The sequence below is a fragment of the Parambassis ranga genome, chromosome 5 (assembly GCF_900634625.1).
Source record: "Parambassis ranga chromosome 5, fParRan2.1, whole genome shotgun sequence".
Lineage (NCBI taxonomy): Eukaryota > Metazoa > Chordata > Actinopteri > Ambassidae > Parambassis > Parambassis ranga.
Genome location: NC_041026.1, coordinates 20,282,845 through 20,301,921, shown reverse-complemented (window position 1 = coordinate 20,301,921; position 19,077 = coordinate 20,282,845). Strand labels below are relative to the sequence as shown.

General features: G+C 43.3%; 1 protein-coding gene across 4 annotated transcripts in view; it reads left to right on the top strand.

Annotated features, from left to right (window-relative positions):
- Positions 1-19,077, top strand: part of srgap2 (SLIT-ROBO Rho GTPase activating protein 2) — a 46,291-nt gene that overhangs the window by 19,568 nt on the left and 7,646 nt on the right. For 2 of the 4 annotated variants that reach the window (XM_028404931.1, XM_028404930.1), the window contains exons 2-16: positions 5,537-5,729; positions 10,070-10,232; positions 13,454-13,516; positions 14,353-14,568; positions 14,831-14,959; positions 15,830-16,051; positions 16,127-16,228; positions 16,322-16,519; positions 16,633-16,717; positions 17,227-17,254; positions 17,523-17,553; positions 18,184-18,244; positions 18,405-18,482; positions 18,588-18,722; positions 18,814-18,919. In XM_028404931.1, the coding sequence (XP_028260732.1) occupies positions 5,537-5,729; positions 10,070-10,232; positions 13,454-13,516; positions 14,353-14,568; positions 14,831-14,959; positions 15,830-16,051; positions 16,127-16,228; positions 16,322-16,519; positions 16,633-16,717; positions 17,227-17,254; positions 17,523-17,553; positions 18,184-18,244; positions 18,405-18,482; positions 18,588-18,722; positions 18,814-18,919 (1,810 nt within the window). Of the gene's footprint in view, positions 1-57; positions 90-4,583; positions 4,686-5,536; positions 5,730-10,069; positions 10,233-13,453; positions 13,517-14,352; positions 14,569-14,830; positions 14,960-15,829; positions 16,052-16,126; positions 16,229-16,321; positions 16,520-16,632; positions 16,718-17,226; positions 17,255-17,522; positions 17,554-18,183; positions 18,245-18,404; positions 18,483-18,587; positions 18,723-18,813; positions 18,920-19,077 lie in introns of those variants that run through there. The other 2 variants (XM_028404933.1, XM_028404932.1) reach the window with 2 other exon arrangements.

Genomic DNA, 19,077 nt, shown 5'->3' with positions numbered 1-19,077 from the left:
CATCTTCCTGTCTCTTTCCTGTTGCAGCTGCAGATGAAGCGTCTCACTGTTCAGTAAAGGGTTAATGACTTCCTGATCTGACTAGAGAGGTGTGTAGAGTAGTGGAGCGGAATTCACCCCTGCTGAGTTCTTGCCTCCCTCCCCTCTACCCTCCCTGTCACCTCCTTTTCACGTTCCTCACAACCAGTCTCCTTCTCATCTCCCTGCTCCCTCGCATTAACCATGCAGGGTGCAACACAGACAATTAATGGTGATTGCTACACACTATGCTTTTGCACATTCATTGCTACCCCGAAGCCCAGAGGAGCTGAATGTGTGAATGCAAGTCTTTAAATCAGTCAAACTGGACTGAAAAGGCTTCTTATGCCAGCTTCTAGCTACAATATCCATGCATACTACAAGTGTCCAACTGCTGTCATTTAAAACTACTAAATACTTCCTGCAGCCATTTTAGAAGTTTTTTTGCATGTCCTCCTGCTTTCTTTCAGTACCCTGTTCTCCTTTCTGAAGTTTGGTTGAAAGCAAAATGTATTAAGTGCCAGACTTCTACCTTTTTATTATTTATGGCTGGCCATAGCTCAGAGTACCCTTTACTTCGCTGCCAGTCTCACTGCCTCTGCTGCACAGTACAGTTGCTGTGGTTTGGCTGCAGCAGGGTTTTCCATGTCTAGAGTCACTAAGCTTGTTAACTTGCCTCCTAAAGATGACACTACTTTTCCTAAAGGTTTTAGGCTCTGGGTGAGAGAGGAAATGCCTATATAAGATTTAGTGAGTTTGAGTGTGTGTGTGCGTGCATGTGTGTTTGTTTTTAGAGGAAATGTCCAGACCCAAGGAAAAGACATTGACTGAAATCTTTCCATTCCTGCAATAGTTTTTCCTCCACACACACTGTACTGTAATTCTAGCTTTTCTCCTACTCCCCTTTTCACTTGCTCGCTTGTGTGTGTGTGTGTATGTGTGCATGCACGAATACATTGAAGCAGTATTAGCAGACATGTCTGGAACTAATATATTCCACCCTTCTGAAGAATCTTAATAGGAAATACTACCTGCAACCTTAGGCTTCAGTCTACCTACCCACCACCCCCACCCTTCAACCTGCAAACCCCTGGCCCAGTTTCTCTCCGTCAGTCTCTCTTTTACTTTTGTCCTGACCGGTTTCAGGTTCAGAGGGTTATCCACTAACCTCCACAGCTGCCTTGTTCTTCAGACCCTTATATTTGGAGAACACACATTTGCACACACACACCCCAGTGTAACCCCCATCCTGCTGTACTCTGTCTTACACACACACACATATGCTTCCTGTAGTTGTTTTAGTATGACCCTCCCCTCCCATGTGCTCCCTACTGGCAGTGAACAGGTCCGACTGACTTCCTGCTTCTCTGTCCGCTCTTCCTGTGTGTACAGGGATGAATGGACATATTATTCACACAGACACAGTGCCCGCCCTCTTACTCACCCTTTACACTACTTTGTGTTTCTTTCTGCTTCTTTCATTCTTCTGAGGACAATAGTATGAGCTCACAGTGGTACAACTCAAAACCATTACCCCCCCTTTGTGTTCCCCCTCCTCTTTTCCATTGCTCTGTAGTCTGCACTGCAGTATCAGCCCCCGGAGCAACAAAGACCAGGCCTTACTGCATAAACACAGCACATACACGTGCTCACACACACAGAGCAAGAAGAATGGGTAATATTGTACCTAGCTGGTTTCTTCATTTACTGATTGCTTGTCTTAAAATTCTTACAACTAGTTAACCATTGAGTGTGTGTGTTCCTTTATTTGATTACCTGGAACAAGTTGTGATTTCTGGTGGTTTCTATTGATTGTGCCAAAATCTTAGAGCTACAGTGTTGGACAGGATTGCAAAACTGAATTCAAAGCTATGATGAAGTTGTAAACAAAATACAGCATCATGGCTGCAAGGCACTTTTGAAAGTGCATTTCTACACGCTGTGGATTGCCTGACTTTTCTCAACAATACAATCTCTAGCCTCTGTCACAGCTTGCTCAAAGAGAAACTGTTGTGCTGTTATTGCACGTTGCAGTTCTGCACGACTGGTGCTGAGACAGAATGGTGGAGGATTGTTGCTGCACCTTTAAAAGCTGTATGGCTCCAAAGGAGGAGGTTCTTCCAATAGCTGCATTATGATCTCTGTTTGAAAGGGGTTATAAGATCCAGCAAGACACTAGTACAGAATTTGAACACATAAGTTTATTTCTAAAACACAACATAATTAATAGTTAACTACATCTTGCATCTTTGTGCTTCAATTGTGTCATATCACATTATAATGGTTACTCACACACCATCAGATATAAGAAACTATAATAAAACTCTTCTTTATTTCAACAGAATTGTCAGGACTGTGCTAGCTTGTTGTTCCTCTGTGCTCTCTGTCACACTCACTCTCTAGCCAGTTCAAATCTTGTCTCAAACACTCATCACATACACTTGAAAACAGTTGGCGCTTGTGTGTGTGTGTGTGTGTGTCTGCGCCCCTCTACAATAATAATACAGTAATAGAGGAGGACAGAACTGGGGTGGGGCTTCCAAGAGCAGTCTGGATAGCTGCTGTCAAAACAACTCTGAATGACAGCTTGGACTCACAGTGTCACATTACTGTGTGTATGTGGGTCTGTGTGAGTCTATGAGTGTGTGAGCCCATAGCCCAGGGTGTTTCAGGTATAATGAGTCCTTGCAGCAGTATGTGTGGCGTTTGTATCTAGGCCAGAACAGCATCCAGGGAAACCATCACTCCTGTCAGCTACCAAAGAAAACAGCCTAAAGCTGCTGGTGAGTTTGCTGCAAAAGTAGCTACAAAAGGTACCGGTAACATTGCAGTAAAACTATTTTTAGCCTTCACAATGTGCTTGCCAAAATAAGATGAGTTTCATGTGAGTGCCTTTTGCAGTGTGTTTGTTTTCACATATCTGATTGTGGTGTGACTTGAACCTAGATTGGCTGCTTTTAACCCAGACCTGCTACAAAATTAACAGTAGGAATTAACCATGGTGGTGATGTCGTTCTTGTGTGAATATGCTATCTACACCTGTAATCTCTTTATTTTTGCCTTCCTAGCTCAGGGTCATAAGCAGCAAACTAATCAGTAATGGATGAATAGAAGGACTGATTTAGGTGAAATAGCCTGAAAGTTAATGTCTGGTATTCATACTAGTTTTTTGGACTTCTGTAAAGAGTGCCAGACATATATGCACTGATGTTCCTCTTTCACATGTTACCACCCCCTCACTCAAACTGAGTGCCAAAACAAACCAACAGGTGGCTGCTGTGACTGGATAGAGTTGCCATAACAGGAGGAAAATAAAGGCAGATGTTTAGGAAAAAAGAAAAGGCAGTCCACAAATCAATAACCTTTTAAATTCAATGTATGAATATGTGCTGTAGCATTAGTGGCTTTAAAAATTACCAACCACGTCCTGGTTGTGGTTACGGTGGGGAATGATGAGGAAAGTGAAAAGTGCAGGAACAAGGAGGCAGACAGCCATGAACACGACAGACAGATATGGAGGAGGAGGAGAGAGAGAGACGAGCATCAGTAAAGTAGAATTGCAGAGCCCGATTACAGGACCTGCTCTCATCTGCCTGGAAAATGTAACTGTTCTGTCTGGAGGGGGTGGAAGCGTCAAATTCCACTTCACATCCCACTTCTTTCTTGCTTGGGATGATGATCATTGCAGAGGGATGGGAGCCATTTGTTTCTACTCTTGCATTTATAAGGTTAAAGATGGAAATATGTTTTTTACATTCTGTTAGGAAATTCAGTTTAGCAGCCAAGGCCAATAGAGAGCTGAGAGTTATTCAGAGAGCCATATATTTTAATATTAGAGTGTGCTGTCCTCCTATTGTAAATATTAGGGGCCTGAGTGGGGGGGTTAAGGTGCAGTGCATGCCCTCCTCCTATCAAACCTGCTTTCAAAACATTGCTTTTTTAAATTCTCAAACCTCGCGCAGTCTCCAGGCTCAACACCATATGCCCCATTTTATACACTCCTTATAGATAGGAGCACATGTTAGGAGTCATGTGTTGCTGGTTTGGATGGGGTAACGACAAGGCCCTCCATGTTGAGGTTTTGTGTCACAGCCTTAGGAGGCAGGGCACTGACTCACTTCCATCACTGACAACATGGTGCAATGAGCAAATTACACACAATCACACTCACACACACTCAAACACCACAAGACAACGACACATGTTGTCAAAGCAAATATTCACACCAGGTTATTAGCACAGAACACAGACTGTGTGCATGCAGTTATTTGTGCTGCAGTGCCATAATGCCACAATACTCCTCCATTCTGGCCTTTTAATCAGCAATGGATGACTGTGAACGCACACAGCCGCTGGTTAGTGGCACAATGTTTAGGTCTGTGTTTGCGAGAGAGACAGAGAGAAGTGGGAGGAGCAGACTGGTCACAGACACATTTAGATATCCCACTTCTCTTTGTGGTAATGAAAAAGTGCACCCTCAGCTGTTAAACACAAAGGCAGCATCAACACTCGCTGATGGCTGGACAGGCGGCTGACTCTCTCCCTGCCTTTCAGCGTGTGTGTGTGTGTGTGTGTGTGTGTATGTGTCTGTGTGTGAAGTCCATACTGCACTGAAGCCAGGATGGAGGCCAAAACCGTCCGCTTTCTGTACAGCCAGCGTTGTAAAGGTAGGAAAGCTGTGTCAAACAAGCCAGGAGAAATGTCTGAAACTCAGCATACTCAGCATTGGCAGGCTGCTATGAGAGCATAGCATTAATCTGTCAGTTGTCAGCACGGATCCAGTTTATCACCTTTGTGTGTGTCCTTGGAAGTGTGTACATGTGTTGCTGTTGATGCTTACGTGTTGCTGTTGTGTCCTGGTCTGTAGCTGCAGTGGGCAGGATTCTCCAGAGGACTTTTTGTAGCCAGTGATTGAATATGGTTACTGAGTGTGTCTGCACTGAGTGCTCTCTATTAATTTGAGGCCAGACTGGAGAGCAGCGTGGAGGAGGGAGAGAGGAAGGAGACAGGAGGAAAATGAAAACTGATAAGCTTGGATTAATGCCCGCCTCTGGAGGTCTCTGTGTGTGAAAGATGATATCTGATTACACACACACACGCACACACATACTTGCGTATCAATATGGTGATGTATAAAATATACTCAGCAGTCTGTGCTTTACAAAGTGGTGGGAGGGAAATGGAAATTCAGCCAAGACTCCAGGCTCTGCCAGGTGTTTCACTGGAGTGCAGTCATCCGCATCAGCTGTAAAAAGCTTTAACATCTTACACATTGTTGTGACATGTATCTTAATGATAGAGCTGTATCGCCAGCAGTAATGTATGCTGCGTACTGCAGTGCCGTCTTGATAATTGTATGTGGTTTTCAGAAAAAAGAAGCCTTTAATTTTAGAGATGCCGGGAAACAAAAGTTCCAAATGGGCTGTTTGTCTTTGTTGATTCACCTGGATTGTAGTGTTGGCATAATTTCCAAAGAGGTTTAACTCATCTTGTGCTCCCTTTTTGTCCCCTCTGGCAGAGATCCGTGCCCAGCTGGTTGAGCAACTCAAGTGTCTGGACCAGCAGTGTGAGCTGAGGGTGCAGCTGCTTCAGGACCTGCAGGACTTCTTCAGAAAGAAAGCAGAAATCGAGATGGACTACAGCCGCAACCTGGAGAAGCTGGCCGAGAGGTTTCTCACAAAGACGCGCAGCACTAAGGACCATTTACTCAAGTACGGCACAATCATGTGGGCACACATCACATTAGGCACTACAGCACTAAACTGCAGGTTACAGTTTGGGATATTGCGTACATTTAATTTCAAGAGCCAGAGACTGCTAACGTCCTTCCTTTTTAAATTTTCCAAGTTGCATAAAAATAACTCTATTTCCTTATTTAACTTTTTAAACAGCACAGACTGGTGACTTCCTTCCTGAGAAAAGAGAAGTAGCAGCAAGCAAAGAAATGAAAGGTTGTCCCAATGAATGGTGTCAGAAATCACATTAGTGTGTGTCTGTGTAGTGTACTGGATTACATCAGTCACTGCTCTCAGTGTAGACCAGCATGTGAAGTATAGCTTGTGCATTTCTTTAGGAAGCTCCTTTTTATTATCTCTGAATTTCTGTGTGTGTGTGTGTGTATTGTCGTGTGTACTGCCAGAAACTCTTGCCAGAAATGGCCAGGTGGTGATTTTGTGCTCTGACTATTTTGTAGTGTCTTGCCGTGAGGGAACTTTGCCCAAACAGGGATTCTCTCTTAGCAGAGCGGGTCTCTCTTTCCCTCCCTGTCTTGTCTGTCTGTCTCTCTTTGGTACATAATATGCATGCAAATACACACTGGAGCTCATCAGCTTTAGTGGTGTAAAGTGTTCTTATGTAATTTACCTGGGAGGTTTTGATAGAAAGAAGTTCACTAGCTCATCATAAATCACATACTGTACTTTGGCAGAGCTACTGCTGACAAATGGAGACAGTGGGCTCTTTCCAAATAGATGAAAGTGCCTCTTTTCATCAGGCCTCCCTTTCTTCAGGCCAATGACTTGGAAATTAACAAAGATCCTCCCTTTTCCTAGGTTTATCTGCTACAAATGTGAGGTTAAACTCCCATGTTAGCACACTGTAACATTGATTTTAGTTACAAATCACTGTTATCTCTTTTAATCACGGCTCCTCTATCCGTTTAGCCACACTGGCTACGGTTAGTATTTCCTGCCTGGTTGTGCATATTAGAGTCTCAGCTGTGGTAGCTACTTAGACCTCCAGATGATGCAGGTTACATCATCTGGTGGTCTTTTACTGGCAAGTGAACAGGAAGTGATGGCAAACATTGTTCAAAAGTATCACAGATGAGTACGTTTTCTAAAGAAAAAATTGGCTTTCCAGTTGGCACTACACTTTTGATAGAAAAGTATATAACGGTAGATCACAACTGCTGATCTGAAGGAACCAAAGGCCTGTGTGATCATTAATGAATCATTAAACAATCCATGGAGACACCAGTAGCAGTGCTAAGTGTGTCATCAGTAAGTCTTCAAAACTCATTTTCCAATTGTTTTTGCTAAATTGTGTTACTTGTATGTTTTGATAAAATCAGGGAAAAAAAATACAATTTAGACACGATTGTTCAATTGTGAAGTAGTAATTAATGCTTTTAGGCAGATGCATGTTATTCGTTCATATCAAACAATGTGAACGAATCTGCCTCCAATCAACTATTGTGAAATTAATTTTACTTTGTTTGTAAAAATTAAATACTAAGAGAAATAATTATGTCTCTCTACAAGAATAATTAGTAGGTACATTTTTTTCCTCTGCTTGCCAGCTGTGATAAGCAGCATTTCTTTGTACTTTAGTGTCACAGGTGTTTTGGTAAATCATTATTTTCGAGGAAGCATTTTTCCCCACATTTTCAAAGACTGGATTTTCCAAAATTATAAAAACCTTTAAGAAGGATCAAGACTTTTTCCTGTTAACCATGGCAGCCATCTCCCTCTATTCCATGCACTGTTCTCGTTTTGATGTCTTATACATTGTGCTCTCTTTTAGAAATATTAATTTTGTCTGCCGGGTGTAAACACATAGGAACGGTCTAAAGGACCGGATCAATAGGTCCGCTAAACGAAACCCAATTCCAGCTGCGAGGACATATCGCACAACACACACATTCGCACACACACACACACACACCCTCCAGCTCAGATCAATACTGAGAGAGTAGCAATGTGTGCTTCCCTGTGTTGCATATTGGGGGAGGGAAGGAGCACAGAGGAGAGGGGAAGGCAGTGGACAGAGAATAAAATGTATTTAGACAGGTCAGCTACTGCAGCAGCTGCAGCAGGTCTGTTCACATCAGAAGAAGAGTCACAAGGCATTGATAAATATCATCCATTGAATAATGACTATTTCATTTTTATTTTTGATTTTCTCCTCGTCCTCCACTCTCTCTTTTTCTCTTTCTCTTCTTCCTCCATCTGTGTATTTAACAGTCTCCCTGCATCTGCTGCTACTCAGTCCGGGTGCCACGCTGGAATTTCAGCTATTTTCCGGTTATGTGTGTGTATTTTTTGTGTGCACATCACTGTAGGTGTGTATGGGTGCATTGGAGGGTGCCTGTGGTTGCTTCTCTGTACAGCCAGGCGTTGATGGTGCTCCAAGCAATGTGGGGTGTGAGGGCTGCAAGTGTGTGGATCCCGTGGAGACCCCTGGTATTTCTGCTATTTGGCCGACTGTATCTAGCAGTGGTTGGGGTGTGGGGGGATTTTAACCGAACTAAGTGTGTGTGCCTGTGTGTGTGTGTGTGTGTGTGCACTCACGCCCTGAGGCTGACAGGCTGATTGGTCACATGCAAAGGCCCTCACAAGTTGTAGGCCGATTCAAAACCTAGACGTATGTTAAGTTTTAGGCCAGTTGCACAACCAGTAGCTACATATGACTTCAGTGTAGTTTTCAGAATCTGATCACATGATGGTGTGACCACCCGTGGCCTGAAAATGGCTGCTGTGCATCTGTTGTGGCTGCATTTATGTCCAGTATGTATTAGCATCACTTGGAACAACACCATTGTTTTGTATAGTTTCACTAGAGAAAAAACATCAGTTCAACACACAGTGCTATGATGACTTGAGGAAAATAATTCCTCACAGAAATCTGTGTTATATTATGGAACAGCATTTCAACCATATGACCTTTAAGGACTACGTGACATTTCAGTATTTACCTCGTGGTAGCTGAGGGTCAAAAAGAACGAGGTGATGCTTCACCCAGTGTTGCAGGGACTTCGTTCTTTGTCAGAGAGTGACATGTCTCGTAGAGGCAGAGAGGCTGGCTTCTTGAGAGGAACTGTAGCCCCTTTTTTTCTTTTTTTTTTATGTTGTGCAACCAGTGAAGACAGACACAACGGAAAAGCAGCTGACAGCAGAGAGAAGTTGGAAGAGAATGTGGTCAACATACACAATTTGTGGCCACGTGATCTGTGACTTTAGCCTACTAATACACGGAGACTTTTTGTGTTCAGTTTTTATAATTTTACAGCATTTTTTGTTCAGTTTTGTCACTTTGATGCTCACTTAGTTAGTCATTTGACCATCTGACTGGATACATCCAGTACCAGGTTATCACATCACTGTCATTGATTTATCTCATCTGATCCCCCCCCATCACGCTCACACACTCCCCTCCCCATGGAGGCCACCCCCACTGTATACCCTCAGTCAAATCAAACACTTTCTCTGTCTGTCTGTCTGACATTGTGTATGCTTGGGTCACTGCTCTACTTTCCCTGACCTCCATCTGTGTGTGTGTGTGTGTGTGTGTGTGTGTGTGTGTGTGTAAATGCCTTGAAGCTCTTTGCACTCTCTATCCTGTTAAAGCTGCTCTTGACAACACAAAGGCCTTCTTTCATCCACTTACACTCATTTATAATCCATTTTACCCACTAGATCATCCGTGGATCATCCATAACTCATGCTGTACACACACTTATATACTGCATGCACATGCAAGCGATTGTGTTGTCCTGTAAGCAGGGAATTTAAAGCATTGCATTTGTGTAATAGCTTTATGGGTACTTAAAACAAAGACTGCAACAGTTTTGAATTATTACGCTGTGACGGAAATTATCAGGCGCCTCAAATAGCTGAATTTCTTTTCTGTTTTTTAACATCTTTTCTCATGTCTCCTGTTTCTTACAATGACAGCTGGGCTTGTTGGGGAGTCTTACTTCTTCCCGCTGGGTTTTGTACCCTGGCTGAATCCTGTGTTTGGGCTGGCTTACTGAGCCATTGTGTGGGTGTGTGTAAAGAGGCAGGGGGGCTGTTTTTGGTCTGTCTGTCATCTTAATGCTGAGTCCATTCTTTTTTAAAAACTCTTGATTAATCTGAACGTATTCTTTTCTTCACATTTTAGTAGCTGTCCTGTGTGTGTGTAAGCATCTGTCAAGGATGAAAAGGTGGATTTAGAAGATGAAAGAGACCTAATGTTAAATGACTTAACGTCATTTATCTAAAAATATGCTTGGGGGCCTTGAATACATTTTAAAATTTCTGTCTCTGTCTCTCTCTCTCTTTCTGTGTAGGAAGGAGCAGAGTATTTTATCTCCAGTGAACTGCTGGAACCTGTTGCTACTTCAGGTAAAGAGGGAGAGCCGGGACCGCGCCACTCTGTCCGACCTCTACCTCAACAACATCATTCCCCGGTTTGCACAGATCAGCGAAGACTCAGGACGCCTCTTCAAGAAGGTAAACACACAGACACCAGACATTTCCATGTGCAGTGTATGGGTTATATACCCTGTAAAGGGTGGAGCTTGAAGGGAGTCCTCCTCATTCTCCTTCTTCTCAGCTTCAAACAATAAGCAGGAGTATTCAGCAGCTGCAGCAGATATGTTAAATCAGTTTCCATCTGTTTCTCCAGCATCTGTTGTGATTTATTAACTGACAGCAAGTCAAACCAGGAGAGTGTATACTGCCTGGGTTTCGCTGTGATCTTCTGCACATTATGCATTTAATGTGACCTGTTTAGTGTTTTTTTTGTTCAGCTGTGTGTGAGTGTGAGAATTTCTGCAAGGGGAAACAACTTTGGCTGATTGTTGGAACTTCAAATGCAGTTGTCTCTGTTTAAAATTACATTTAGCTTCAGATCAAATTGTTAGCATAGGTAAAAGTGTGGAGGGATTAGTATGGGTGCAGGAAAAGAATGTAGTCAGTAGAACGTCCCCACAAGTATAGAAAGATAACTGCGTGTATGACGGCAAAGTGAAGCCGTCTGTGTGTGGAATGTTATGGCAGAGGCTGCTGATTTCCAACCTGATATGTTGTCTTTGAACTACGCTTACACTCTGATCATTGGCACTGAGAACACACACACACACAAACAAACCTCCACCCACATTTTGCTGCCTGTTTCATATACCACAACAATAAAAAACACACTTTCCCATTATTTTTCTTACACTTAGTTAGATCATGGATGGACATTGCCTTCCAAATGTAGTCTTTTTCATTGCGTTTTGCAAATGAAGGTTGCTTCCATCATGTCTGGGTCATAAACAGGCTGCACACGCACACACACACACAGTATCCTCTGCTGGCTAATTAAGAGGATAATTAGTCCATTTATAACATTTCCAGTCAGTGGCATGAATGCCAGGGGCCATAACACACACACACACAGCCCACACATATTTGAGAAGTCATCACTTCCATCCAAGAGGTGCAGAATAATTCAGTGTTTGTGTGTGTGTGTGAAAGATTTTATTAGAGCTTGGAGAACTAATCAGCCTGTACCTCACGTGTCATGGTGCGCTAGTTCCCATAGGCTTTGATGCAGTCTTGTTGAGCCACACTAGAGGACCACAGGAAAAAATAAGGAGTTCAAAGGTCAACATCCACAGTTGATAGATAGGACGGCACAGCCATGGCTGATTGCTTTTTGATTGGCTGTGGTCTGGATGTTGTCACCTGATATGAGCCTCCCACAGCACTTTAAAGAGTGAGGGCAGCGCAGCTTCTTTTATCTTCTGTACTTCTCTGGGTCTCTTCCCATGGTGTGTCGTCTGCAGCATGCGTCCTTCTGTTCCTGACCTTTGTGTTTGCTGTAATTCTCTCTAATAGTTCTGTCCACCTCTCCCCACACTATGTAAACTTTATCTTCCCTTGTCTTCTCTTCATCTGGTCTTTTTTCCTAACTAACCTTTCATCTAAACGGCCTTGACTTTTTTCACATACTGTATAAACCCCAGATTCCCCCCACCTCCCCCCACCTTCAACCCTTCTGTACCCTCCTCCAGGAGAGAGACAGATGCTCGACATGCGCGGGTGAAATGTGTTTTTGCTTTCATTCTGCATTCCTTATCCATTTTTTTGGTCTGTTCTGTTTTTTTTTTGTTTTTTGTTTTTTTCTTGTCCTCTGCTGCCTCTCACCTGCCTGCTTTCAATTTAGGCCGTTCAAAATTAGCATTTTGTGTATACATGTGACTATACATGTATTGTAGTGATGTTACATCGATGAGAGGTAGATCAATTCACTCTATACAGACTTATTTCTGAATTCCAGTGACAACTAGATGCTTACATTACATTACATTCTTTTAAACATTTTCTTAACATTTAACAAGGTTCTCCCCTTTCTCCCCCCTGACCAGCTCCTCTTTGTGAGCTCCTCTGGCTTCTTTCACTTCAGTGACAGGGATTGTTGATAATGCACCTCTGACAAAGTTGCAGCATTGTTCCAGTTGTGCTTCTTTCTACCTAATGGTCAGAGATGTCTCTGTTTGACTGAAGAACAACATTCTCTCAAGCATGCTTGCAGAAGACTGGAATGTAAATGGAGTAAATCAAAAGTGAACGTTTCTATCTCTCATTGCAGAAGTGTGTATTGAATTACAAGTGTGTTTTGTCTGCTGTTAAAGCAGCATATTTTATCTCACATAATCAGCCATGATAAACACAATCCTAACCACTTGAGCTGTCCCTTAGCCGTTTGCCATTTATGGCTCATATTGTGCTTGTGGTGGTTGTACTAGTACTAGTTAAAAGACTGCTAGGAAGGGCCACAACATAAGAAGGCACAGGGTCACATAATAATAGCTGGGGTGCCAGGGTTCAGTTCTTGGTCCTATGCTTTTGTCTACGTATATTTAAACTTGTTCTATATATGTAAATGCTTTAATTTAACTCCTGTCTTTTCTGTTTAAAGATCATGTGGCCCTTCAGTGTTAAGGCAATATTGTCTACAAGTTTGTCATGTTTGTGTGAATTTGTTTCATACATTTGAAAACATTTTTTTCCAAAGTTGTGTATCTTTATCCAAGGGATAACAATAGGAGTTGTGTGGTGTACCACTTGTAGGGCCCCCTACAGTATATTTGTGATGTTCAGCTGTAATAATAAAACTGACCTTGAACTGGTTTTATGCATTTTTTCTCCATTGATAGTAAAACAAAGCTTGAATGGTTTGATTTGTTTGGGAGAGTCCCAACATGTTTATGCTAAAGAGTGAGGAGAACCATGAATGTGTTTGTGTGTGTAGTCTACTGATCTGTGGGATGCTGTTAGGTCATCAGTCACTAATGGCTCCTGGCAGTTATGTGTGGTGAATGGCAGTGCCTGTATTACTCTCCATCACCCCCTCTCTTTCTCTTTTCTTTTTTTAATCTACAGCAGCTCTGTCATCTTGACTTCTTTTCTTTGACTCTTTTGTATTTCTGCTGTCTCTGCCATCATGTAGAGATCACTATCTGTAGCTCCCCCACATCTGTCAATTCCATCACTGCCTTGCTCATTTATCTGGATTAGAGGCTTCTCCACTTCTGGTCAGATAATCTAGTCCTGATTTATAGCGGCCCCATTTGGTTGATCACATGGCTGAATGGAAGTAAAATAAAGATGGACAAATAGAAGTTTTGATGTCGAGAGTGTGTGCTGCTCATTCACATTGATCTGTCCTTTTCTGTCCTCAGAGCAAAGAGGTCGGGGTGCAGCTGCATGAGGACCTGTTGAAAGTTCTCAATGAGCTTTACACGGTAAGAAAGATAACTCTTCCCTATAGCAATATATGTTGTGAGTCTTGTAACAATACCAAAATTGGGAAACAGTCACAGCCTTCAAAAGGTTTTCCATAGGCAGATTTCTTTAGTTTATGGCCAGATGTCTGTAAACCAATGACATCAGCCTAAGTTCTTGAGTGTTTAGAGATAATTAGCAAATGATACCCTGCTACAAATCTCGCTGTCTGTTGTTTTGGTCTCTGTACGCTGCTACAGGCATCGCAGCGTCTGGTTGCACATGTCTATGGTGCTGCCAAAAAGACTGAGGCAATCAGAGTGTTTCACTGCCTGTGTCTGTGGGTTTTCTACTACAGCAAGTACGTGTATAGATAGCTTCAGCGCAGCCAGGCCCATGAAAGCAAGTCTTACATTGTAATTATAGTCTGTAGTAAGGGATAGAAATAGGGATCTGGTTTGAGTGACGCTCACAGGCATGCTCATAGGCAGACCAGTGTGTCTGTCTGCAGTGTTGTCAGACGGTTTGAGGAGAGCAGTTTAATGATAGCTCTAGTGGTGGTCACTAGAATAAGGCTGACACTACACTACACTACACACACACACACTCGTTTTTATGTTTCACAGTAAACCTATACTCCATCTGTAAGTGCAACAGTGTTGTATAGTAGATGTTGGTTGTTAAAAAACGTCAGTGTGTGTATTGTGGTATTTGTGTATTGAGCTTCAGCGCTCAGCTCTCTCCTCAATACTGACTGACATAATCCCACTTTTGATCCTGAGCCAAAGCCGAAGGAAGAGAAACATGAGGAAACACACATTTATATTTGTCTACAAATCTCCACCCTTGTTTGCAGGTGATGAAGACATACCACATGTACAACACTGACAGCATCAATGCTGAGTCCAAGCTGAAGGAGGCGGAGAAACAGGAGGAGAAGCAGATGGGACGCTCTGGCCGACAAGATGACCGCCAGACACCAAGATCCCCCGACACTCTGACCAGCATCAAGAGCGATGAGAAACCCATCCGACGCTCTAGTGTCAAAAAAATTGAGAAGATGAAGGAGAAGGTGAGTGGGGCAGGTTTGGTGGGGAAAGGGAAATTGACGAGTACAGGAAAAAAGGCTGTCTGAGAGTGCTGCACCTGTTGTCACAAACATTCATGAAAGATTTATGGGAGGACTGGTTCATTGCAAACCTTGTTTGCTGCAGCTGGGGCCTGTCACAGCAACATGGCTCCCCACTTCTTATTATCCCTAATCAATACTGAGGTGTGTATGTCAGCACTTTTCTTTTTCTTCTTAACCCCTCTCTTTCGCTCTCTCTTATCAGAGACAAGCTAAATACACGGAGAACAAGCTGAAGGCCATCAAGGCCAGGAATGAGTACCTGCTAGCTCTCGAGGCCACCAATAGCTGTGTCTTCAAATACTACATCCATGACCTCTCAGACATCATTGATGTAAGTATAAACTCACCATGGGAGCAGCTAACATTTGTATGTGCCCTTTGTATGTGTGTGTTTTCCAGTTTCACTGCATGGGAGGCCCCCTTGGTCAGTCTCTTCACATTAGCTTCAGTGCTCCTAATGAAGGCAGCAGACTGGTCCTCCTCTGTTCCTAAGTCCCCTGGCTTCCCATGGCTTCAGCCGCAGACAGCCAGTGGCAAAAACATCTAAAATTCAGAGAAGCAGTTCATTCTAAGTTCATAACAACTTCACAGCCTGCTGAACTGATGTCAACAGCAGGTGTTCCATCCTGATTAAAATGACAGACTCGTCACTTAGGTGCCCCCCTCCTAAATTAACCATAAAACCTACTCCAACTCCAACCTGACCTGCTCCGTTTAAGCCACATAACAGGCATAGGCTGTGCTCTGCTTTACTACAGCTCTGCTGGTTAGTGGACTGTGTTATATCACTCAGTTATTTTGTTGTTGTCCTTGGAGACAAAAACAATGCTTGCACATGCACGTATTTGTGCGTATGTGGCCTAAAGGTCAGGAAAAGCTTAGGTTTTTATGATCCAAATGTCCCTGTTAAAACCTCCAGCAGCTCCTCTTGCCACAGACTGCTGTGGTTGTTCTGGGCAGGTTCCTGTTGTGAATGTGTAAGTTTAAAAAAAAACAGAGCTCAGGAATTTATCCTGCATGTCAATAGCTTTGATATTTAAGAAATCCTAAGATGCATGTGTCATGATATTGTGTATATGTACTAAAAATGCAGCAACATGTTAAAACATGCTGACATTTTGTCATGCAAACACATAGGGACAAAGCTAACTTTATATAACGTGAATGTTTGTATATTTAAATGTATTTGCATGTGTGACAGTGCTGTGACCTGGGCTACCACGCCAGCCTGCACCGCGCCCTGAGGACCTACTTATCTGCAGAGCAGAATGTAGAGACGTCCAAACACACCGGTCTCGAGACACTGGATGGAGCAGCAGAGAGTCTGGAGCCCAACGGGGACAAACAGAAACTGATGGAGACCTACAACAACGTCTTCTGTCCACCGGCTCGCTTTGACTTCCAGTCCCACATGGGAGACACGGTAGTTTCCTAGTGTTTGTGTTGGCTTGTACCAGAGATGTAAGTGTTATAATATGTTAACGTTTTGTCTTTGTAGATGGGAGTGGTGTGTGCACAGCAGCCACTAGAAAGCGAGCTGCTCCAGAGGTGTCAGCAGCTGCAGTCCCGCCTCTCCACACTTAAGATTGAGAATGAAGAGGTCAGGCATCGTTTTTTATTTCATTATTTATTGATCTGCTACATTTTCCATCCGATGCAACAGTCTTGTTCCATTTTTCTCCTTGTCTTTTAGGTGAAGAAAACCATGGAGGCCACTCTGTCAACCATTCAAGATATGGTGACCGTGGAGGACTATGATGTCTCTGAGTGCTTCCACCACAGCAACAGCATGGAGTCGGTCAAGTCCACTTTCAGTGAATCCTATCTCAGCAAACCCAGCCTGGCCAAGAGACGGGCCAATCAGCAGGAGACAGAGCAGTTTTACTTCACGGTCTGTTCCAGTTAGCGTCATAACAATTTATCAGAATCCAGCTGACAAAGCTGCATGCTTTGTGGCTGTCACACACATTCTGACTTGCGTGTGTATGTGTGTGTACACTGTAGAAGCTGAAGGAGTTTCTGGAAGGCAGGAACCTGATCACCAAGCTGGAGGCCAAGCATGACCTCATCGAGAAGACCCTGGGAGAGAGTGAGTGGGACTGCCACAGTGTCCTTCATACTTTTTAGATGTTGTCCTTGTTTTCCATCTGCGTGAGTGTGTATACTGGGAGCCCCCCTGCAGAAGGTCGGAGATGGAATCAAGAGAGGTCTGGTGCCTGGGGGCTAAACAGAGAGCAAATCAGAGAGATGAGCAGTGCAGTGGTACACATCAGCGACCCAGCGGGAAAACAGAACGAGTTTAATCTATCTAATAATCACAAGCTGCGTGTGCGTGAGTGGAGGGGTAGGTCACAGTGACGGTGACCATATGTGGATGCAGCTGTTTGTGTTAGAGGGTGTTCCTCTGGGTCGTGTGTGTCGGTGTTTCCACAACAGGAAAACCTCTTATTCCTTGTTTCCTGGTTTCTGTTCCATCTGAAGAGGTTTCCTCATGTGTCCTGTTTCTGCTCTAACTGCCTATCTCTGTGTCTCTTTTCTATCATAACCCCACATGCTCTCACTCCCTCCTCCCCCTCTTCCTGTTTCTCCCTCCTTTAGGTCAGAAGACTGACTGTTGCCTTGCCAGGTAGGTGTGGTGAATGAAGGAAACATGCTCACACACACACATATACACACACACTCTTGCATATACCACGGCAGCATTAAAGCTCAATTCCTTGGCAGTCAGGGGTATTATTTTCCTCCTGACTGTTTATAGATTTTCTCAACACATGTGCATATGTGTCTGTGTATACAAATACAGCATTACCAGAGTTGTGAGTATAAATAGACTTTCACTGGAAACTTAATGACAGAGTGCCAATCTTTCTCTCTCTTTCTCTCTATCTGCATAGTGGACGGAGAAACTCGGCAGTAAGGAAGCAGGTAATTATCTATGTGTTTGTTTCTGAGTGGCTGCTCACTTCTCATTCTGAGCCTCTGCAGCTTTGTTTTTAACTCGAGCCACATGTTTTCTCACAATACTCTCCACCCACAGGATGTACTAGCACCTAAATGCTGACCACACTTTGGTTTTATTACATTAGACTAATGTCTCTAATATTAAAGACAAATATATGCATCTTATTTCTACAGTTTCTACAGTCAAATCAGTATTTGGTGATCATAAAGCACATGCTCCACTGGGGAGTTGTAGCTCCCCCTTGTGGAGTGGCTTGTGTTTTTTCCATAAAAATATCTTCAATTCTTGACAATCAATATCAGATTGTTAATGTTAACACAAAACCATATGTTTATCTACTCAGCAGTGGGTGCAAATGTTGTTAAACACATATTCCATGACCTCACCTCATCTAGCAGATATTTCTGGAAACAAACAAAGGGAAAGGGAGAAGGTGCTGTCTCCTAGCAACAGCTGGGTGCTGCTCCCGCTGTCTCTTCCCCATGCTTCCTAAATATGTGCAACGATGCATGTGCAGACATGTGAGATGGGAGAAGTGTGCTCTCCTGTCATGTCTCTCTCTCTAACAGGAGCTTTTCCTCCCCCTGTTTCAGGACTCAGGTGAAACCATTCCTCTCATGGTCGAGAGCTGCATCCGCTTCATCAGCCGCCATGGTGAGAAAATACTCCAGTGAAGTGAGATGTTTAGGATCAGCCTTGAGTGATGCTTGGTTACATTATCATGTCAAATGTGATTGGTTTGATCGAATAAGAGTTTTGACAAAATTTGAACATTTCCACAGTAATAAATGCCTGTGTGTTTATGACTGTGTAGGTCTGCAGCATGAGGGCATATTCAGAGTGTCAGGCTCTCAAGTAGAAGTCAATGACATCAAGAATGCCTTTGAGAGAGGTAAGAATATAATCCAGCAGGAAATGAGCATTTTAGAAATTAATGTGTTTATCTGGTGTATTATTATCTTTTCTCCTTCCTCTGCCTCTTCTCATCCGGCCACAGGTGAGGACCCACTGGCAGGGGACCAGAATGACCATGACATGGACTCTATTGCTGGTGTACTAAAGCTGTACTTTAGAGGACTTGATCATGCCCTCTTCCCCAAAGAAGTCTTCCATGACCTCATATCCTGTGTCTGTACGTGTTGCTTCCTTTTGTCTGTTTGTGTGTTTATGAGCTGGACTGTGTGAGTAATCTCTTGGGTGTTCTGGCTTTGTTATTTTTCCAGCAATGGAGAGCCTCCAGGAGCGGGCAGTCCACATTAAGAAGGTTCTGCAGTCCCTGCCAAGTAAAACCCTCATCATCATGAGATACCTGTTTGCCTTCCTCAACCAGTGAGTAACAGAACAAATGTTTGGCTATTGCACTCTGGCTGTATTGGGCTACATACAGCGGCATTAGTAGTGTGACTACTTTTCTCAGTAGTGTTGCTGTTTTAAGAAGATGTAAGTCAGTTTACTTAAGGAAAAGCTTTTAACACGGTGGTCCCTTG